General features: G+C 39.2%; 1 protein-coding gene across 2 annotated transcripts; it reads left to right on the top strand.

Annotated features, from left to right (window-relative positions):
• LOC146713312 (junctional adhesion molecule-like) lies at positions 1-22,586 on the top strand. Of its 2 annotated transcripts, XM_085446607.1 has the most exons (5): positions 4,281-4,334; positions 9,239-9,326; positions 12,024-12,377; positions 18,938-19,291; positions 19,713-22,586. In XM_085446607.1, the coding sequence occupies exons 2-5, from the start codon at positions 9,275-9,277 to the stop codon at positions 19,937-19,939; spliced, it is 987 nt and encodes a 328-aa protein (XP_085302733.1). In that variant the 5' UTR covers positions 4,281-4,334; positions 9,239-9,274; the 3' UTR covers positions 19,940-22,586. The 2 variants fall into 2 exon arrangements, with proteins under 2 accessions (XP_085302739.1, XP_085302733.1); XM_085446613.1 differs by lacking the exons at positions 9,239-9,326; positions 12,024-12,377 and adding an exon at positions 1-1,390 and having other exon boundaries at positions 3,981-4,334.
• The last annotated feature ends 1,323 nt before the right edge of the window (positions 22,587-23,909 follow it).

Here is a 23,909-nt window from a genome sequence, read left to right as displayed (position 1 = left end):
GGGGGTACTGTCATGGTCCCTGTGCCTCCCCGGCCAGCCCAGTGTGGCCACAAGTGTTTGTTGTTTTTCTCTCGCTCTCTCTCTCCTACCTGTCTGCCTGGGCGGAGCTCTGATTGGGCTCCTGCCCTTGGCCCACGCACCTGCAGCTGATCTCGAGCGAATTGCAGTTCTCTGGCTCTTCTTAAGGCTGGGGCTCTGAGCTATTCGTCGCTGGAATATTGAGTAACTCTCGTTAGTATTGCCTGGCTTCTTTGCTATCCACTCCCACACACTCTGACTGTATGAAAGTCATTTGGAGACATTTCACTTTTTTTTTTAACTGCAAAGTAAACTCTTTGATTTGGATTTAATATATGATCATGTTTGAATATTTATGAGTGTTTAACTAAACCCTACCCTTGTGTACATAACACTCATTTAACTTTACTTATTATTTTCTATGCTTAGAGTTAGGTTTATTCTTATATTATAATAATCTTTTTTTAGTTGTTTATTTAGTCGTGTGAAGGGATCTCTCAAAGTATGAATTTCATTGCTCAGCATAACCATTTGTGTTTTGCAGTGTATATGACAATACATATCATGAATCTTGAATATTTGTGTCTTCTATGATGATCTGTTGTCACTCAAGCGGCTCTTCTGCCACCTGGAGGCTTGAAAGTGTTAAAGCATCAATCTGCAGCTCAGTGAATGTGACATCAGAATAACCAGCACAGCCAAAGAATCCCGAACAAACTGAAGTGTTTGCTGACGGGTCACACTTCACTTCCCTTTAAAGTGAGAGACCAGATTCAGCTGTTGCAGTTTGAGCATCACGTTCACACAAAACATAAAGTTAAAGCTGTCGTGTTGATATTTAAAGTACTTTGATTCGTTTGGATAACAAGAGACCATTTAGAGCAGCTAAGAAGGAAAAAAGTCCACAACATGAGACTGATGACTAACTTAAAATAATTTTTCTTTTTAACTCTCTTTATTAGAGAGGAGCTGGAAGCAGCTATTAGCTATATGCTCTTTTGTCTAAAAGTAGCGCTTTTGCTACTAATTAAAAGCATTTCTGCAAACAGTTGCATTGTATTGCTTACTGAGGCTTTTATTATGGGGCATTTACAGGAACTTTCTGTAGTAAAAAGAATTACCTTCATGTGATCAACCTGCACCATTGCGTTTTGCTCCGTGTGTGCATGTCCACCAGTGTCACACAGTGTGACGCGGACTGTGGGGGCACTCCGGAGTGGCTCTTTCTGTTTCACTTCTGTGTATAAAAGGTTTCTGTTCCCTGTCAACATCTTTCGGTGTAGGTGAAGCGTCTGCAGTATCTCACAGCTGTGGTCACAGATGGATTCTCTCAATTTCCTCCTGATTTCATCCCTCGTTTCTGCATCTACATGTGAGTGAAACTGAAGTTGTATTTTTATTCCTACAGAACCAAGAAGAAACCTATGAGTAATAAGGGTTAAGTAATGGTTAATAAGTATCATTCAGAGTGATCTGTTTAACATGTGAAATGTTCATTTTTGAGTATTATTTGGAGGTTGTGGTCAATATGACTTCCTCTTTTCCTGAATCACTTTTTATTGACCTTGGATGAAGAGTCTCGAGTTAATACACTGCAGTTTTTGATAGTGAGATAGTGGATGGTGTAGACTCTACAATGTCTGCACAGGGCTTCACGATGTTTTGAAAGCTGTTGAAAAAAACTTTTTAGACTTTACGTAAGTAAAAAGTACCAGAGTTTTATGACACCCTCTGGGTACACGCCTAGTTAAACCACGATGTAAACATCCTGAGTCTGTGGCTCTTGTACAGTGTTTTCGCTTTGATGCTGACTTTATGAAATTGCAGGATGCTGACAACAAAGACAAAAGACTGCAAACTTCAAAACAGAAAATCAGTGAGGGATAAACACCTACATACTCGTAATCTCCTGTTAAAATACAAAACTGCATAAATAACCTCAAGAAAGGTCAAAGTCATGAAAACACAATACATGTGAAATCTAAACTAAGGCAGAAAAAATAACTTTTACTTTTTTAAAACTTTTTTAGTTTTAATGGCCCATCAAGAATTCTATTGGCTTGTGAAAAAAATCTTTTTTGATATTTTTAAATGTTACCACTGTTTAATTAACATGATTTTTTTAAATATTATTTCACTTAAAATGTGTAAAATTTTATGAAAGCTTTAAAATTAATCTGGTGTAGTGGAAGCATCACTTTCACACAAACTGATGCTTAGTCCAACATGCATATTTCAAAGCATCACTCAAATACCCAAATACAGGGGCGTCTAACTCCAGGCCTCCAGGGCCGGTGTCCTGCAGGTTTTAGATGTGTCCTTGATCCAACACAGCTGATTTAAATGGCTAAATTACCTCCTCAACATGTCTTAAAGTTCTCCAGAGGCCTGGTAATGACCTAATCATTTGATTCAGGTGTGCTGACCCAGGGAGAGATCTAAAACCTGCAGGACACCGGCCCTTAAGGCCTGGAGTTCCCAACCTCTGCTCTAATAGAACTAAACAAAGTAAAAAAAAAACAAAAACAATCGTATTAATTTTTAAACTTAATTTGTTGCATTTTTTGTCTTTTTTTTGACAAATTAATGAAACTCAAACCTGACGTGCAGCAAAGTGGAGACACCAAATCTGAACAAAACAGAAGAAAATATTTTCGATTTTTCTTTAAGATAATTTAAGTGCTGTGGTTTAAAGAAACTATCAACCTAAACTATTTATCTTCTGTCCCCTGTAGTAGGCATAAGAATCTGTCTCATCTTATTGAATTGACCACAACTAAGAGCCAGTAAATTCGGATTCTAGTTTATCTGAATCATGCTGTGAACACATGATCTGAACTTCTAGTTTTTTCTCTAAAACCTGGTTTATGTAAACAGAGGGCCACCTGTTTGGTGGTTTGGGGCAATGTCCTTTTTCTAATACTAAAAAACAATTTCAACCCAGTTTCACTTGGTATTAATGGTTCTTCCCTTCAGAGAGGAGAACCACGCTCTGGTTTGTGCCCCCTTTTTTTTTTCTTTTTTTTCTGTTTTCTATAACCTGAGGACCACCTGTTTTTTTGCAGTTTGGCACAGTGTTTCTTTTTCACTCAGCATGTGTTTATACACCTCTCTGCATTTAATCCTGAGTTACTATTCATCTCACAGTCCGTTCAATAGCATGTCTTTTATCCTGTCTCCCTGCGCTCACCCTCAACCGGAATGTTTCCTCCTGTTAAAAGAGTTTTTCCTTCCCGCTGTCACCAACTGCTTGCTCATAGGGGTCGTCTGATTATTGGGGTTCATGTTGAATATTGTTGGATCTGTATTGGATGTGCTGATATGCTAACATCCAAATAAATCACTCAAAAAACCTGGAGCAAAAACTGATTTGATGGTCTCCTCTGCACAGCAGCAATAATATTAATTGTGAGATAATTAAATTAAAAATGCACCAACAGGACAAAGAAGGTCCACAGGTCTAATTCACGCATCTCCAGTTAGCTGAGGTTAAGTCAGCAGTTAGAAGCTGCACACAGCCATCTTATAACACCTGTTAATTAACCATGTTCCTAATTTTATTTCTTTTTCTTTTAAATTCACCCCCCTGTAAACTGTTACGAAGCTGGAAATATGAATTTAAATGAGCTTTGAACTGAAGTAACAGTGTAAAGAACAGAAGGACAGCGATGTGAGAGACGATTATGTCAGGTCATTGCTGAGAAAGCTCCTGAGTCTTGCAGTTTACTTAAATTTTCACTTAGTCTAATGGAAACTTTTATTTTTCCCAGAACTGCAGGCGTTTTACAAGAAGTCACTTCGCTTACTTGCCTAAAAACGTTTCCATCATGAGGCGCTCACACCAGAGATGTGTCAAACATTAAAAGTGTCAAAGGTTATGTTTAACAGCAGCTTCATGAATTCAAAAAAAGTCACAGGTTTGAAATTAAACTCATGATTACTGATTATTTTGTTGTCTTCAGCTCTGCAGCAGGATATTGAGGCAAAGCTTGGAGCTGACGTCACTCTTCAGTGTCAGATTTCCACAGATGAAATAATCTCGGTGTTGAAGTGGAGCAGAGCTGACCTGAACACAGACGGCTACGTCTACTTCTACAGGAACAAACGCTCCTATGAAAACTACCAACATCCATCTTTTCATGGCAGAGTGAAGCTGAGGGACCCGGAGATGAAGGACGGAGACGTTTCTCTGATTCTGAAGAACGTCGCGTTTAATGACACTGGGATGTATGAGTGTCACATAGCTGTGAGGAACCCTGTGAGAAGTAAAAGAGTTCACACTGAGATCAGTCACTTCATCAACCTCACAGTCACAGGTGAGTTTGTGGAGCTCACGCTCAGCTCCCACATCATTTACAAACCTGAAAATTGAAAATAAAATCAGTTGGCTCCCAGCACCTACAGGAACTGCGCAGTCTCGCAGCTTTATGAGACGGTTACACTTCTCTGCACTTGCAACTTGACAAATAAATGAAGAGTACCTCCCATGGTCTCCTCTGCTCACTCCTTCCAGTGTGAATGTGAAGGGCAGTAGCATTGCATGCTGCTAGCACAGATGCTAGACATGCTTTTTTTCTGATGAGGAGCTAAAGCTGCTGTAGGGCCGGCTCTTTACTGTCATTGCACAGTCATAGTTTGTACAATAGTATACTGAAATTGTAGTATTGTCCCACATCGGTGCTACAGAAAGACAAGCAAAACATACTAAACAAATGTCACACATACAGCATAGAAATACACAAAAATGCACGTGCATGTGCAGTTAATTGAATTACGATGTGTTCAGAGATTAAATGTACAATATGTGCAGAAGGTAAGAAAACATATGCACAAAAATAACATGAGGTATCAGCACTGATTATGGCTGCAGAGTCTGTGGCAACAAACACCTGTAGGTTTGCTGCTGCTTTGGTGTCTGACAGATTTTCCGCTGACAGCTGATGTTTTTCTGCAGGTGAAACTCATGGAAACATGAAACTGGTGAAAACAGGAGATGGAAACATAGAGGAGGTGGTAGAAGTGGAGACTAGGACAGATCAGATGGTTGTTCCTGCTGTCTCTGCTGCTGCGACTGTCATTGTTATTACAGCTGGATTTGTGGCAATGTGGAGATTTAAAAGAAAGAAACAGCAGCACATGGAGGCAGATAACCAGCAGCTGGTCTGAAACGTCCAGGAGTTTCTGGTACAGTAAGCTAATTGTGCGTGAGAGCAATCCACAGAGAGGGAGGACAGGTGGGACCAGTTCTGTGGGCGATGTGCTTCTGAGAAGGAGCAGCGTCTGTGTTCGTAGTTCCCGCCTGACCTCTTCAGAATCAGCTGATTTTTTTTTTTTTTTTTTTTTGCACCATAACTTTAGTATATTTAGAAAAAACACACAGACTTTCTTTGTAGTATTAATTCACCCGGTTTCTCCAGCATTTTTCCCCTGAAGTGCAGAAGATATCCACATGAAATCTTCAGGGCAGACAAACAAATTTAAAACTGCAACCAAATCAGTTTTATACCCACTCAAAGTGACAAACTCAAACTCTAACAATAACATCTCTTTTGTATTTGTTTGTTTAGCGTAATTGTTTCACAGTTGTTTCCCAGCATAACCTGTGAGCATCTGAGTTTTATTTTCTGTATTTTCATAGTAACAGTTGGGACTTTTTTTTTCTTTTTGTTTGTTTCTTTATGTTTCTGCTGTTATTTTACTGTTTTTGTTTCATGACCACTTCAAGGCACTGAGTTCCTTTTAAGTTTTTTATTGCATAATTTTGGGGGTTTTCTGGTTGCTTTTACTCAGACTTCATGTTCTCAGTTTGAAAGCTTCTCTGTCTTGAGTTTTTCGTACTTTTGAAATCTGTTTGAGAGGTTGCTGTTTGCATTTGCATCATGGTGTTTTCCCCCAACATTTTGTTCAGTGTGTTTTAGTTTCATTATGTCTTTTGTTATTTCCACTTTCCTTTCATCATTCCCTCACCGCATCTGTTTGCCTGTGTGTTTACCTTTGCCCACAGACTCTTGGTGTTCTGGGAAATTTCCAACAATCTGAATTACTTTCTCCCTGAAAGATGATTGATTACATTTCAGTTTGTATCTTAATAAAATTTAAGAAAGTTGTTGTTTGTTTTACAGAAAAACTGTTAAATCTGTTAAAAAATGCAGAAAAAAAGAAGTCTTGTACTTTCTCAGCAGGTTACAGTCACTACAGTCTGCACCTGTTTGTTTTGTAGTGTGATTATTACAGGAAACTTCACAGACAGTTTCTCTCTCCATCACATCAACAATGGAGATTTCCTCTTTCAACCAGCCATCTATTAGAAACTCCCAGGTGCTCATGAGTAGAGCAATCTGAGACACTGTAAGATCTGTTATTTTTCAGTGGCAGGAAAACATAATCACATGATTAATAATCAACTGAATTGTCTCTAAAACATAAATCAAATGCACTCAGAGTATATTCAGAGATACTTTCAGATATTTTTAAACTCCTTGCCCACTTCCACAGTCATCATCTTAGTCCTTAGAAATATTCTGTTTCTACTACTGTGCCATGTGTGCTCTTTAATGCCCTCAAACAATAAAACAGGTTTCATTATTTTTGTTTTCATTACTTTTTAAACCCATGCAGGATGATCACTGTGTGGCTGAGGATGGTGCAGAGATGTAAAGTAAAAAGGCTTCATATTTCCTGTGATGTACATCGTCTTCTAGAGCGTCACATTAAACAATGATGTTAGAGTAGGAAATCCCTGCAAGTTAAAACTTCAGGCTGCTCTAAACACTCAGTTTCAAACTTCTACAGACATGTCCTCAGTGTGAGGCAGAGGAGGATGAGAGATCAAAGAGAAATACTGAAATATGAAATCATCAAATAGAGATGGGCAGGTAGATATAAAGTAAAGCGTGTTAAACAGCTTCTATCAGCCCTGAAGCACGCGCTTTTTGTTATTGTCTTCAGCCTCGTCGCATTTACGCTTGTGTTTATGACCCCGCCCTCATTATATTATTATTATTTATTTTCTCCTTCTCCTGACACAATCGGATCGAGCTGCTGAAAACAAACGCGACTGTTACCCACTCGGACATCTCAGCTTTATTTCCAAGCTGAATTTTAACCCCATCATAGTTTAAACTGGGATAATTAGCTAAATTTGAAGAGTCGGATCAGCAGAACAATTTGACAATGTGGCTGCTGGTACATCTGGTCATCTCTGCAGGTGAGTGTTAACCTGTTTTGACTCCAGCAGTGTCACACAAGAGCTTTCTTCATATTTATCATGTAAACATGCCTTTAAACAGATCGCGTGATCTGCCAGCTGTCACTGCAGATAAGCAGTAACTGACATGGAGGGTGGAGAAACAGCAGAGCGGTTTGTTTTCTTTTTAGTTTGCTGGCTTCATAGAACCTGAAAGTTCCGTCAGATTCACTGATAGGAGGTTAAAAACTTCCTGTGCAGACTTTCTGCGTCTGTCTGTGCGCGCTCACTCATTTTCTTTTCCTTTCTTTCATTTCTAGAGAGTATTTTAAATTCAGGGAATTTAAAATAGAAAGTAGCTTGTCCACAGAAGGACTGGTAGCTCCCCTTACGATAAGGGTTCAGATCGCGCGAACAGGTGTGAATGTGAATGTGTGTGTTTAGTTTGTTTGTTTGTTTGCTTGTTTTAATCAATTTTAAATCATGCTTTTTATTTGTTTTTGTTTCTAATGTCTCTGTAAAGCACTTTGAATCACCTTGTTGTTGAATTGTGCTTTACAAATAAATTTGCCTTGCCTTGCCTTGCCTTCTTTCTGTGCACAACCTACTGTTGAGACGTCAGAGATCAGCTGAATAAGCATATGACACACGAATATGAAACAGTGCTCAAAGACAAGTATCTCTGACAGTGGATATACAGATGTGTTATACATAAGAGACAAATATTGTTCGTTTAATATGTTGGCATCATTACATTTGGCTCAATGCTTAGATACATGTGTAAAAAGAAAATGTACGAGCTGTGAAGACCATTTCTGATAGAATGAAGAGTAGACTGATATATTGAATATTCCTTTATTGGGTGAGAAAATCAGACCATGTCATAACTGCTTTACGTCATACAGAATAGATATCAGAGCCTTAAACAGGCTGACTTCTGCTAAATGGGTCAAACTGGGCAGAAAGTCTACAAACACATAACATCCTTATAGAATATGATGTAACACTATAGATCAACTTACCTCAGAATATATAAAGCATATAAACAATTACAGCAATAAGATGCAACAAACACAGCAGTGCTACTAATCCAAAATACTCAAAGCTTCATAGAACTGGAACAAACATTTATTTTTAGCTCCATCCTGCTGCTGATACATACTTTATTATTCTGAACATTAAACTTGTTGCTGCCTTTCATAGTGTGTAACTTGAAGGCCCTGAGTACTTTCTCCCACACTGAAAACACTGGGAGGATAAAATTATTTGAACATTACCAAATAAGACTGATTCAGGACAGACAGTTATGTTAAACTTTCCTAGCAGTCCTTCACAAACAGGGAACAGTCTGTCTATTCTCTCCATCTGTCAGCTGCTGCTGGCTCTTCCTCCTCCTCTTCCTCACACACTGCTGAGTTTGTCCTGGTGGATCATCGGGGATGCAAAGCCTCACAGATGATGTGCAGCAGTGGGTCCCTCAGTCTGTCCTCACTCTAGACACTTGCAGTTGTCACACATGGAAATCAAATGTGTGATAAGCTGCAGGATTCAAACACAAGTGTAACTTATAAATAATTCAGTTCAATTCAATTCAATTTTATTTATATAGCGCCAAATCACAACAAAAGTCGCCTCAAGGCGCTTCATACAATACATGTTCATACTTTTATTACACAATCAGAGAGTAAGAAACAAACAAACCCAAACAGATGCCTGTAGGAAAAAAGTGGGCTTTGGGGTAGGGAAACAGCCTCCAAAGACGTCAAAGACAGTGCTGAAGCTACGCAAGGACCCATGACACTCAGACAAATGCAACATATTGAAAATTGTGTAAATATATTTGCTTGGGTTAAAATCCCCCAGTGATAGTGTTCTAAGGTTAAAATGATTGGTTATAAATATCCTAAAATGTTAAATGAACATTTCTAATTGGTGTTGTGGCAGCTGCAGTTTCAGCGATAAGATTAGGATCAGTCCCCCGCTATATAAAAGGCTTGGTGTTGATGTAGGCTTTCCTCTCTGTCTCACTATCAGGCTGCTGCTACTCCCCTCTCCACCCTCCGCTCACAGATGGCTGCTGTAAGATTGCTCCTGTTTTTGCCTCTAGCATCTGTTTCTGCAGGTTAGTGAAACACACTTACATTTTTAAAATTTCTTCTCAAACCAAAAACTCATGAGTAAAGTGAACAATGTTTATGCTAGCTGAGCTCCATTTAATTCACATGGGAAGTTAATTAGTGCCCAGTTAATGGTTTTGTTTGTAAAGGTTTAAGTGTTGGCCGGATGATGTTTTCCTCCAACAGACAGTAAAAAATTCTATCGTTTCTAGTAATGTTCATTGCTTATGTCCACATGAACTGACTGATTAAATAAGCATGTTAATCTGTAGCATCACTGCAATCCCTGAGTTTATAAACAAAAAATACAAACTAGGATTCACACGTCTTTTTCTCTTAATTCGTTCAAATATTCATTTGTCACACTCGGTTCATACTTTATTAGCTGTCCCTTTCACTTTCTCTTCCTGTTTGCATACATGTTATCAGAATCAGAATCAGAATCAGAATCAGAATGGGGTTTATTGCCAAATGTTGAGCAGGTTTACAACATTAGGAAATTGCTGCGGTGCTTCAGTGCAAACATAGTGTCATAAATAGCACTTAAATAGACATGAAAAAATAAAAGTAAGAATAAGAATTAAAAGTGCTACGTAGAAAGATATATACATGAGTGCAGGTGGTGATCAGTGCCAAACATGGAATGATGCAGTGACACAGCGTAGGGTCATGTGTTAGTGGCGGGGATAGTCATATGGTTATTGTTCATGTGTCCAACAGCAGAGGGGAAGAAACTGTTCTTATGGCGAGAGGTTCTGGTGCGAATGGACCGGAGTCTCCTGCCTGAGGGGAGCAGGTCAAACAGACTGTGTCCAGGGTGAGAAGGGTCAGCTGAGATCCGGGCTGCACGCCGCAGTGTCCTGGAGGTGTACAGGTCCTGCAGAGATGGGAGTCTGCAGCCAATCACCTTCTCAGCAGAGCGCACAACACGCTGCAGTCTCTGTTTGTCCCTGATAGTGGCTCCAGCGTACCACACGGTGATGGAGGAGGTGAGGATGGACTCGATGATTGCGGTGTAGAATTGCATCATCGTCCGTGTTGGCAGGTTGAATTTCTTCAGCTGCCTCAGGAAGTACATCCTCTGCTGGGCTTTCTTGATGACGGAGGTGATGGTGGGCTCCCACTTCAGGTCCTGGGTGATGGTGGTACCCAGGAAGCGGAATGAGTCCACAGAGGTGATGGGGGTGTCAGTCAGGATGATGGGGGGGAGTGGGGCTGTGTGCTTCCTGAAGTCCACAATAATCTCCACTGTCTTCTGGGCATTCAGCACCAGGTTTTTGTGGCTTCACCAGGACACCAGACGTTCAACCTCCCTCCTGTAGGCAGACTCATCCCCGTCAGAGATGAGCCCAATAACGGTGGTGTCATCTGCAAACTTGATTAGCTTGACAGACTGGTGGGTGGAGGTGCAGCAGTTGGTGTACAGGGAGAAGAGCAGAGGAGAAAGAACACAGCCCTGAGGGGAGCCGGTGCTGATGGTCCGGGAGTCCGAGACATTCTTTCCCAGCCTCACATGCTGCTTCCTGTCCGTCAGGAAGTCAGTGATCCACCGGCAGATGGGATCAGGCACATTCATCTGGGAAAGCTTGCCTCGGAGATGGTCTGGAAGGATGGTGTTGAAGGCAGAGCTGAAGTCCACAAACAGGATCCTGGCGTAGGTTCCTGGGGAGTCCAGATGCTGCAGGATGAAGTGTAGGGCCATGTTGATGGCGTCGTCTACAGACCTGTTGGCTCTGTATGCAAACTGCAGGGGGTCCAGGAGGGGGGCCGTGAGGGTCTTGAGATGGGAGAGAACTAGGCGCTCAAATGACTTCATGACCACAGATGTCAGAGCCACGGGACTGTAGTCATTTAGTCCAGTGATCCTAGGTTTCTTGGGGACAGGGATTATGGTAGAGGACTTGAAGCAGGCAGGCACATGACATGCCTGCAGTGAGGAGTTGAAAATGCCAGAAAACACTGGGGCCAGCTCGTTTGCACAGTGTCTGAGGGTGGCAGGAGACACGCCGTGTGGGCTGGGAGCTTTCCGAGCATTCAGATTCTTAAACTGCTTCCTCACATCTGCTTCATGAATATGAAGAGTTGTGGTGGGAGGAGGTGGTGTGAAATCCTCTTTTGTGTGGGGTGAGGAGGGGGGTGTTGTAGGTGAACAGATGCAGATCTTACAGATGCAGACTCTCTCTTCACTCCCCTACACTCTTAAACGAGTGTAATTTATTTACCAACAACAAACAAAAAATCAAGCTGACTGATGACAAATTTACTATATTTTTATAGTTAATTTATAGTTAATTTATTTTTATATTTTTATAGTTTTATTTAACTATATTAGACTTTAAATTATTATGTAATTTAAAATGACATAATAATTATGTCATTAAATTATTATATACTGGAAGCCTGATATGGTGACTCTGGTTATAATAATCATTGATTCATCAAAGTGTTTGTGTATATCTTTTAAATTAACTTGAAGCAGCAGTTTTCAGGCCCATACGTTGCGGGTTTGAAGGAGTTAATGGATCTCAAGATAAGATTTTTACATTTCTATAACACTTCTTTTGACTGCTCCCTTTGGGCATCAGCACAGCAGATGCAAATGTCAAATGTGCAGTTTTAACATCAGTTCCATGCATTAAAATTATAAAATTAATAATAAACATAGATGCATTAAGATAAAAACTGATGATTTTTGTCTTCAGCGCTACAGATGGGTTTGCAAGTGAAGCTTGGGGATGATGTCACTCTCCAGTGTCAAATTATCACAGATGAAAGAATCTCAGTGTTGAAGTGGAGCAGAGCTGACCTGAACACAGACGGCTACGTCTACTTCTACAGGAACAACCGCTCCTATGAAAACTACCAACATCCATCTTTTCATGGAAGAGTGAAGCTGAGGGACCCGGAGATGAAGGATGGAGACGTTTCTCTGATCCTGAAGAACGTCACATTTAATGACACTGGGATGTATGAGTGTCACATAGCTGTGAGGAACCCTGTGAGAAATAAAAGAGTTCACACTGAGATCAGTCTCTTCATCAACCTCACAGTCACAGGTGAGTTTGTCACCCACAAAAAAACAACATTGTCTCATTTATAATTCAGTTAAAATGTTCTCCACTTATCACGTTAAAATATACATAATGAATAAGTTTAAATTTATTGACAGTCCCTCTGCTGACTTCTAGTTTGAGTATGAAGGGTGAAGTCGTAGCATGCTGCTAACACAGAGGCTAACAGAGCATCTGTGGACCGTCAGCAGTTTCCTCGCCTTCTTTGAACTTTCGCGGTTTCTGTTCTCGCACACCCTCTGCATAAATAATTTGATTGGGCAACTGTGTTTTCGGCCAGATTAAAATATATGGGAATAAGAACTGAAAAGGTCTGCAGAGTGATCGGTAATAGATTTAGCTGCAGATCCAGTCCGTGGTTTGCATATTGGTGATGTGGCATTAGATTTAAAAACAAAAAATGCTAAGTGGATAAACATGAATTCAAACCTCCACACAGGTTTATGTTAAAGGTAAAAACAGATTTGTTTGAAGGTTGATGTGGGATAAAAGGAGCTGTATCAGCTCTGCAAGCAGAAAACTGAACAGAACCTTAGTCTTGTTTGACATTCTTTGTCTCCAGAACATCTTAGTCTAGATGTTTATGTTATTTCTTATTTGTATTAATTTCAGAACCACATCCTTACTTGCCAGCGAGAGTGTGTGTTCAATGTGGGCTCGTGGTAAATAAAGTTCTTCCACTCTGACATCATTCCCGTCTGTGACGTTATTACCAGGGAACAGTACAGAATCACATTTCAGAGAAAGTGGTCCAGGGTGTCCGCTATAACCGCAGAGTTTTCATTTCAGTGGCAGATCTCACACATGCTGCTCATGCTGATGATGATGTTTGAATATTTGTGTCTTCTATGATGATACTGGTTGTCGCTCAAGTTGCTCTTCTGCCACCTGGAGGCTTGAAAGTGTTAAAGCATCAATCTGCAGCTCAGTGAAAGTGACATCAGAATAACCAGCACAGCCAAAGAATCCCAAACAAACTGAAGTGTTTGCAGTACAGCTGCAGTGCTGACGGGCAGTAGTGGTTTTTGATATGGGCGACATGGGCGGTCGCCCAGGGCGGCATCGTGGTTGCTTGCTGCTGAAGTCAATTTAAACTTTATTGTCATCTCCACTACGTACAGTCCATAAGACGACGAGACGACGAGGCTTACAGTTTGATGATTTAAAGTCTCACACACAACCTGTCGAAAGGGGAGGGGGGCCGGCTGCTTCCAAATAGAGCACATTTCATTCATAATGTTGTAAATACAAGCCCATTATGTATTCATGATTTGAATCCTGGGTTGTGTGAAATCCCAGAAATAAACCCTAGACAAAGTGAATCTGTGAACTAAGGTGTAGATCTATTAGGTTATGATCCTCGGGTTGTGAGGTGGGTGTTCATACTGGAGGGCAAAATTAAAACAGACGGACAAGAAAAGTTCAAAGCCATCAGGAGCTCAGTTTAGAAAAAAGAAAAAAGAAGAGGAAGAGAAACGAGCAAAAGATACAGGTAAGCAGATGTGTCATTGGATAATGGCAGGTCATCCTGAACCAATCAGAATCAGAATACTTTATTAATCCCTAAGGAAATAATGTGGGTTACAGTTGCTCCAAGAAGAAATGATAAAAATAGTAACAGTAACAGACTAAACTCCAAACAGTACATTATGTTACAGATTTTACACATTTAAGAAATAGCACTAATATGTAGAGATCACTCAATTATAAATATCAAGGATTAACAGAGGTGATTATAATTATAATATAATATAATAATTATATAACTATCAAGAAAATTTTCAAGAATATTCCAGAGTAGAAAAGAGCGCATGTAAAAAGGGTGTAACTTTTGCAGTGTTTACAGTGTGTTAAGTGGATGCGTTGTACAGGGAGATGGCCACAGGCAGGAAAGATTTCCTGTGTCGTTCAGTGGTGCTTTTTGGTAATTTCACCCTCTCACTGAACAAGCTCCTGTGACTGACCAGCATGTCATGGAGTGGGTGGGAGGTGTTATCCAACACTATCTTTATCTTGGACAACATCTGCCTCTCAGGCACCACCCTAGCAGAGTCCAGCTACATCCCCACAACATTACTGACCTTGTGGATCAGGTTATTTAGTCTGTTTGCATCTGTCAGTGCCAGAGGGAGAGTTCGCCCAGGGCGCCAAACAGGCTAGGACCGCCACTTCTGATGGGTCACATATCAGTGAAAAGTGAAATATTTCACTTCTCCTCAAAGTGAGAAATCAGATTCAAGCACTGGTGTAGTTTGAGTACTTTCACACAAAAAGTTAAAGCTGTTGTGTTGATATTTAAAGTGCTTTGATTATTTTTGGATAACAAGAGAACAGCTCTGAAGGAAAAAAGCACATAAACAGAAACTGACTTCATATAATTCAGTTTTTTGAGCAGCTGAAAGTAGCTACAAGCTAAATCCTCTTTTGTCTAAACACATCACTTCCTGCATCTGTTACAAATTAAAAGCCTTTGTATGAACACTTCGATTGGATGTCTTACATAGGGTTTTATTGTGAAGCACTTACAGGAACTTGCAGTAGGAGCATGAGATGAAATAGAAATACCATGCAGTGTATATAAAGGTTAAAAGTTACAGAGATTCACGTAAAGATGATCGTGAATCCTTTTGATTCTATTAAAAAGCTTCTGTGATGGTTTTAATATGACTGATTATTGATTAATGATCAGGTTTGTTGTTGATCAGCTGTGAAACACGAAGCCTGCTAGACGTTTATTTGAGTAACGTGACCTTCTTTGTTATTACGCACGTGTTTCTGATCCCACCCACAGACTGTTTTTGTTCGTCCTCGTGACACAAACAGTCGCCAGAGCGCGAGGCTGAGAACAAACCCACCTGTCATGACATTCGGGAGTTTTATTTTCAAATTGAACTTCGACATCGTTCGGATTAGAATTAGGATAAAGGGATAAGGGATGTTCTGTTCCCAGGAAATCTCACCAGCCTTGGATATTTAGCGAGCTTGAAGAGTCGGGTCAGCAGAACAATGAGGCGGAAATGTCTCTGGGCTCACCGTGACTGCAGGTGAGCGTTAACTCGTTTTGACTCCATCAGTGTCATACAGGAGCTTTCTTCATATTTATCATATGAACGCGTCTTTAAGTGGACCTCGTGGCCTCACTGCACAAAAACAGTTACTGACACGAAGTGGTTGAATGTGTTTTTTTTCTTTCTTTTTTTTGTTTGTTGCTGTTTGTCTGTGTCTGTTTGTGCACGCTCACATAAAAAGTGGGTGTTTTGCTTTCCCCTCTCTCCGCCCGTAACACACTATTTGGGCGCCGCCTGAATCAGAGTGAGGACAGCTTACATGAGACCAGCAGCAGCTATGAACACTCAGTGCGCCAATTATTTCAGATGTGAATAAATAAGAGCGGGAACTTTAATTTGGATCTGCTGCTCCGTGCGTTCAGGTCTGACGCTGATCAAGAATGAAAGAAACCTGGACTGGATCCCTTTAGTCTTTGTCTCTTACTGATTGAAAGTTATCGGTGATAAAGATCCTCTACATGTAACTGAATACTTCCCTGAGCTGCATTCTAGCAGCTGCAGTTCCAGACTTGAAGGCATCAGGACCAAACATGGGTGCCAAAACGAATTAATAGATAATTAATGAGAACATCAATGGACATTTAATTATTTATATATTTGTTTCATTAAATCATAATCAACTAAAGCAGATTTATTTCACCTGAAAATGATTTTTTTTTCTGTTCTGATGGGGGACGGGAGAAGAATTCAGTTGAGCTTCCTGTTAATCCACTGGTGAACTGTCACATTTATAAGTCTAAAAAGGAAATCGGAAATCAAAGTTTTTGGGGGTTTTCTATTGATTTGTTGACTTTTTTCTGTCTGAAATGTCATACATTCTTCATTGCATTTTTAAAGTGCGGATTATATATGGTTCTACTTTCCGGTGTGACTGTAATTTTAAATAGTTTAAATAGTTTCGTTTTTAAAGTGGCCCACCCTCCCTATAAAGGCTGGTAGGTCTGGAATGTGAGCTGCTTCTTTCTGTTTAGGTCAGGGCTGCTATAATCTTCTCTCCTCTGGCTTGTCACAGATGGCTTCTGTCAGATTTCTCCTGTTTTTGTCACTAATTTCTGTGTCTGCAGGTGAGTCAAACAGTTTTTTCCTTGCTTATTCTTTCTGCAACTAAAGGCAGTTTTATAAATGTTCGTGTCTCAATGTTCCATTCAATTTACGTAAAAAGGTTATTGGCACCCAGTCTAAAGGTGATAAACTCACTCTCGCTTAACAGGTGAAATCTCACTACTAGGTTGTGACCCCTTTGTGACAACGGGATGGTCAAAAGACTTTTTTTTTTTTTTTTAATCCGGCTAATCACGCATTAGTCGGAAAACGGGATTTGCGAGAATGAGCGCGTCTTCAGGAAACTAATGAGTCATGGAATGAGGTTCGGCTGATTGCAAATGACAAAGGAATTAAACTTTCTCTTTTCGTAATTGGTTAAAATAAATAAATAAATCATTGATATAAAATGGGTTATAGATCACATGCATTACTTTTAACTGCAAACTTTAAATGTAATTATTTTCTTCATTGAGCTGTGAGGAAAAAATAATAGTAATTCTTGAAGACTTTTAGAAAGGATAAAGGGACTGAGAATCAACTATGACAGCATCAGAGTTCACAAGTGCACTTTTGGGTAAATATATAATAATTAGCAAACATCCACACAGCTGTAGTTGGCATGACTGGTTATCATGTGTCAGGCTTGCTTCTTATTATAGAAAGAAACTTTAGGGGTTTCAATAGATGCATGTTTTTACTGTGTGTTTTGTTTTCAATAGATGATTAGATTAGATAGATTTTTACTGTGTGTTTTGACGTTTTCTTAATATTTAATTAATTCAAGTGTGTAAAGCTGTAATAAAAAACTAAATCACGCTTTTGTTCTGTATCCTTCCTCCACTGTCTACCTTGTTGATGGTTGTCCCTGTTACGTTGCTCGCTCAGAGATAACAGTATACATGTTTGGATGGAGAGAAACAGTTGGATTACTGCAAAAAGAATAATCATACTTTAACTATAGTTTACATTTTCTAAAAATTGTAAGTAAATCAAATCCAACTAAAAGCAATACTTTGAAAAGTTTACATTCCTTGAGAACACCACAGCATTGGGAAACTCAATATTACAAGTGATGTTGAAAACAAGGAGAGGACAATTCTTGGAAATCAAAGGGAGTTTGGTCTTAGCCTCCACTTGGATTTGCTATGATGACAGAGGACAAACGGAGAAAAAAAGAGGAAATGCAGACACACCTGTGTAGGTTTGGTCACATAGATGGATCAGAAGACCACGTGTGGTTTTTATTACCCAGTTACCAAGTTTTGTCAATCAATTACATTTTCAGTTAAAGTTTGCCAAATGTTGCCATTTGAAACAAGTGTATAAAAATAATACCGTATATATTCTAAAACTGTCATATTATATATGCTTGTTGTTGTCTCTAATACAATATAATAAAACTAAAGCCCCATTTGGGCCTACCACCTCTGCTCTGCTTTACTAGCTGAAAAGCAACCAAATATAGAGGGTAAGAGTGGACAGAATCGCAAAGATGGATTTTAAATATGCTCTCTGAATCTATATTGATATAGTGCATCTCAAACGACTGTGCTACTATATCTATAAAGCTGGTTGCTGATTTTCAGGGTCTGTGTAAAGTCTTGACTGTAAAACATTTCAAAGTAATGTGGTCGTGTAATCACATTACACTATTGAATAATCAAATAAGTTACTGAACGAAATTCAGTAACTACATTGAAGTTAAGGACATTTTGAGCACTTTTAAGGAGATTTTTTTTTAGTTAGAAAACACAAACACTGCAGTTGTCTTTACTCGCGAGGGCAGTCACAGAGCGCTCGGCCTTGCAGGAGGCACTCACGGACTCGCGCTTTGTCACTGTCTGCGTTCTTTATTTATACAAGCTGGTCACATGTGTGTACAAAGATAACAAAGTTATTCCAAGAACTCAGAGCTGAGGTTCCCCTTTTCTAAGTCTGTACGTTCTTAGAAAAGAGCTGAGGTTGTTAGTTGCTAAATAAGTTTATCACACAAGAGTTTATGTGAAAAGTCACGTAGACATGTGGATTGCTTAGTGATCCATAAAAAGAGCACATTTCATGTAGCTGATCACACTATGTACAATTTTCTTTTGACACACTGGTATGTTGATGACATTAATCTCCATCACTCGCTCTCACGGTCTCTCTATCTAATCTTTCAGTACATAGCATGGTCTAGATTTAAATTCTCTTGTTCTTCTTTTTTTTAAAACATAAAGTGAACTTTTTAAATCATGCTCAGAGAACCTGATATGGTTACAGCGCTAAATACAGAGAGGAGATGTTTTCACGCCTGAGATTGGTGAAATTTTCCTTCAAACTTTGTTTGGTCAACTGTGGTTTGTTTAAAAATATTAAATGTCCTGTTTTAATGTCAGTTTCATGCATTAAAAATGTCTTTGCAATAAGAAAATTGATCGTTCTTTTCTTCAGCTCTTCAGCAGAATATGCAGGCGACGCTCGGAGCAGATGTCACTCTCCAGTGTCAGATTACTACAGATGAAAGAATCTCAGTGATAAAGTGGAGCAGACCTGACCTGAACACAGACGGCTACGTCTACTTCTACAGGAACAAACGCTCCTATGAAAATTACCAACATCCATCTTTTCATGGCCGAGTGAAGCTGAGGGACCCGGAGATGAAGGATGGAGACGTTTCTGTGATCCTGAAGAACGTCACGTTTAATGACACTGGGATGTATGAGTGTCACATAGCAGTGAGGAACCCTGTGAGCAGTAAAAGAGTTCACACTGAGATCAGTCACTTCATTGAGCTCACAGTCACAGGTGAGTTTGTCATGCCAACAGCAAATGGAGTGCGTCCATAATGTCGTAGTTAGCATGTTCACTTAGCAAGTTCAAGCCCAGGTGACACAAAACCTTTGGGCTATAGTCAGCAAAAACATATGTGTGTTTAGTGTCACATGTCAGATAAAACATGCTGAGCTGCTCACTCTGTTGCGAGTAGCTTTAATACAGAAAATGACATGCACTGAGCTAGCAGTTCTTACTACTGTATATCAAGGGTAAAGTCGTAGCATGCTGCTAACATAGATGCTTTCGGTCAACAGCCAAACACATTTTATGTAACTTGACATCTCCTTAACTGCAGCTGACTGAAGCTGTTCTCCTGCTAGCTTTACCTGCTGAACACGTTAAAGCTCACATCTGAGGGTTTCTTCTCTGACAGCTAATCTTTGCTCTGCAGGTGAAGTGCATGAAAACATGTTGGAGAAGCACATCATGGAAAGAGAAGATGCTGATGGAAACACTGAGGTTGAACAGGTTGAAGCACAGACTATCCTGATTGTTGCTGCTGTTGCTGCTGTTGGTGCTGTCATTGCTGTTGCTGCAGCTGTTGGTTTGTTAGTGTTGCTTCTTAAGAGAAATAAGAAGCAGCATCACATCCTACTGAGGAAGAATCAGTCCTGCTGATTACAAATAACCGCCATAAGGATTTAAATATATTTAATTTAAAGTGAAAATGATAAGATCACAAACTGTTTGTTTATTAGATGATAATTTGTAACCATTAAAACGATTAACCACTGTCCTCACATATCTATCATAAAAATGCCCTCATAACTACATTTATAATTATTAATACTAGTTAAATATATACACCTAGAGAACAAATCTTGCTTATTGAAGCTAATCTGTGCATTCAAAGCAGTGGTAGGAAACTTTGCGTGCACACCTTTGCATGTATGGAATGACACATGGATATTTGTGCTTGCAGGTGCACTGCAAACATTTTATCTACTGCATACACATGGACACATTAGAATTACTAACATAACTGAAATGTATGTGTTTAGACTTTGAACCATCTGGAGTACCAAGAAAATCCATGCAAAAAGGCCACAGGCAAGATTTAAACCAGGAATATTCTTATTGTGAGGCTAATCACACCAAATTATAATAATAAAAGTTATAATAACAACTGGAATAACAACAAAAAAAATCCCGATGGCACGTTGTGAAGGAAGGAGGGTGTGGGCAACCAAAATGAATGCTCTGCCCATGAAAGTATGGAGGTTGAGGAGGGAGAGAGACCGACCATCGAGACTGTGTGTGTGGGTGCAGCAGGTTAGACTGGTACTGTGGGACCAGGCCATTGAGGGATTTGTAAGTGGGGGAAGAAAAACTTATAGTGTGTAACTTTAGTGGATGCCGATGGAAATGTGAGGGTGGGGGGTGATGTGTTGTTAAGACTGTTGTAAAATGTCAGAAAAGGTCAAATTTGACCCAAACTGAAAGTAAAGGGTTGAGGAAAGATTAAACGCTGACACTTCAGTAACTACATTTATCAAGTACACCACACTGAAGGACATCTCTGCTGTCCATTAATGTCAAATCAAGTAAAGTTTTAGACATTGCGGGTGATAATTTTGAAACTACCGCACTTCCTCTGTCACATGATGTCAGACATTTTATCTTCACACTCTTTTATTTGAGCAGTGTTACATTTTGAGAAAACAAAAAAACAAAGGAGAAAGACTGAAAAGATGTTTGCTGATGCTTTAGCAACATTTACCTCAAGACTGTAGGGAAAAAAAAAGTCTACTGAGGTCAGTAAAGGTTCTACACCTCTGCAAAGGTGGTGGTATGGTGAATACATCAGTCAGTTACTGAGGCCTCCATATCCTCAACTCAGCTACAAATAGCCATTTTTTACTAATACCTACTTCGACTCTGCTCTGCTTGGTTTTGGTCATTTGCTTTTATAATCGAGTGCCACCTGACATGCATGCAGGCATGAAAGTGATGCAGCCGAACATAAGGATGTCAAGGTGATATACTGATTGTTCTGTGGCTGTCCTTTCCCTCATTGCTGGCTTTTAACAGTGGCTAGTCAGCAACACTGACTAGCCATCAATAATGTCACATTTTTGGATCGCCACACTTAGTTCACTCATAAAGTACCAGGTACTACAAGGTAATGGAAAACCCTAAAAACTGAGTCAAGCTGAGCCAACCTGACCTGAGTAGGTACTAATAGAAAAGGGCTAAAAATGTTGAGTGGAGGGAGGGAGGGGAACAAAAAACTGGAAACTGCTCAGTGAATTAACATCCATTCAGTTTACTTTTTTTTACTTACTAATCAAAAGCAGAAGTAATATAGTCTTTTTTAGCTTGGGTGTGAAGGTTTCTCTCCACTTCAACCAAGTGCTGCTCGAAGGGGCTGATCTGATCTTTGGAGCCCTTAGTTTAGTGTTTTTATTATTAGGTGTTGTGAGCTGAGACTAAACAGATCTTACTGACCTGAATTACTTCATCAATACTTTACATTCATGTGTATGTGTTTGCATTTTGCTGAACGTTTGATAAATTTTTACCTCTCACGCTTATTTATACCACACAGTCTGATCTGCACACATAGAATATCAATGCATATGTAAAGAAGACAATGACTTTAAAATATTTGGTGTTTTTTTTAACTGTGATTTTTACATATTTGAATAAAATACAGTTTTACACAGTTTTTTTTAGGAGAGGCTTGACAGGCTTATTATTAATTTATTATCAAAATGATAATAATAATAATAAATAATAATGAATTATTATTTTTAATAATAATAATGGCATAGTGGTGGTGGTGTTATTGATATTATCATTATTATTAGATTAATTAAATGTATTCCTTTTGATTTTTGCTCTCCATTTGTGGATATTTAATTAAAATGAGCTCGACATCCCTCCTTGATACACACGTCACATACTCAGAACAAAAATCCTTAAGAAGAAACTGAAACTATGATTATTCAGATCATTTTGATTATAGGGATGTTGAGTTTCTGATAACACCTTGTTTTTGTGTTGTACGTCATCAGTGTGTTTATTTCGAGTTTGATTGTTCAGTTTGCCGTGAACCATTATTATGCAAATTATCATGAGTACAATGTACAATGTTTCTCTACACTGCAAAATCAAGTGTTACTTAGCATTACTGAACTGTGAAGTTTTTGTCCTCTGGTCAACTGCTGCTTTGAAAAGCATGTATACTGAGCACCAGATGGTTTTATTTTCTGCTATTATCTGCACACCGCATAATAAATAAATCATTAAATTGTGTAAAGGAGTGCCGTTTGTGGAATTCAAATATTTGAAATAAGAATATTTATTATACTGCAGAGACAATACTGACACACGTTTGCTGAGTGTCCAACCAAATGTTAACAATAAGTGAGGGAAAATTGTTCCTCCATTCAACGAGTAAAGGTGAATATTAGGGAGGGAGGCTTTTTTTTTCTACCTCGGCTTTTAGATTTTCAGATTTGTTTTGTTTTTTGTACAAAAATAAGCAACTTAAATAAAATATGTTTACAAGAATAACATATTTTAAAGAGGTGGAAAAGGTTGTGTTCATGTTAAAAAAGAACAGCACTTCGTTTTAAACTAACATCACTGTTTTAGTGAACCATACAGTCCAGATGGGTTTTAGGTAGTTACCCATTTATTTATGTAATACCCTAAAATTTGTACAGCACCCATTCTCATTTATCTGTACCTACGGGCAGCAGGTGGTTCAAACCCAGTCTCTTTCTTTGAAGAGCTTTTTGTGAAATTATTAACCCCCCCACCTCCACCCCCCGCAAAATATTATGAAATTACAACATCATTTAATATAACTAAAGCTTCAAACAGGTTAAAAATAAGGTGGTAATGAACTTTCTGTTAAAGCAGGTTCACTGCTTTAGGCTCTGTGTGCACATAAAGAGATATTCTGCAAGCGATGATCAAATGGTGATTAAAAAACAAAAAATATAACGGTAAAAATTAATCAAGTTAACCTGAGTACACTCTCAGTGCTCCGTTTATTTCTAAGGTGACAGCTGCAAATTGAAACTTTGAATATTTAAACAGGATCAATTTAAACATTAAAGCGTACAGAGGAGAGCTGTATTGGTAATCTGGCATAATGGACATCTTCCCGGTGGGACGACCTATTTTTGGGCCGATGGGTCAATTGAAGGGCCGCTGCAAATCGCCTGTAAAGCAGCCCATTTGTTCATTTTCAATACTGACATTGTATTGTAGTGAAATCTCTGAACGCAGCACCCTCCCCTACAGAGTTTAATGTAGAAGAAATAGTGAAACTATGGATGTGACAAGCTGATACACACACAAAAAAAAATAAATGCAGCAAAATGTGTCAAATTAATGACATGATAATTTGCTGTTGCTGCAGCTCCACCACCGTCAAGTAACCAGCAACACCCAATAACCACCTGTTAGCACCAACTGTGGAGAAACACAGAAGTGAAGACACAAAGGAAGGTGAAAGTAACATGGTAAGAAAATAATGGTGAGACATAATTAGGAAGGGAGAGATTCAAGAATTCAAGTAAAATAACTGGCTACTTTGATCATCAGCCACCACTAATATCTAAAGTTTACCATA

Source organism: Copadichromis virginalis, linkage group LG3 (genome assembly GCF_057382275.1).
Source record: "Copadichromis virginalis isolate Kocher_CV1m ecotype Utaka linkage group LG3, C_Virginalis_male_GT1.1, whole genome shotgun sequence".
In the NCBI taxonomy this organism is placed as follows: Eukaryota; Metazoa; Chordata; class Actinopteri; order Cichliformes; family Cichlidae; genus Copadichromis; species Copadichromis virginalis.
The sequence above is the reverse complement of the archived record's forward strand: the minus strand, read 5'-3'. Positions and strand labels throughout refer to the sequence as shown.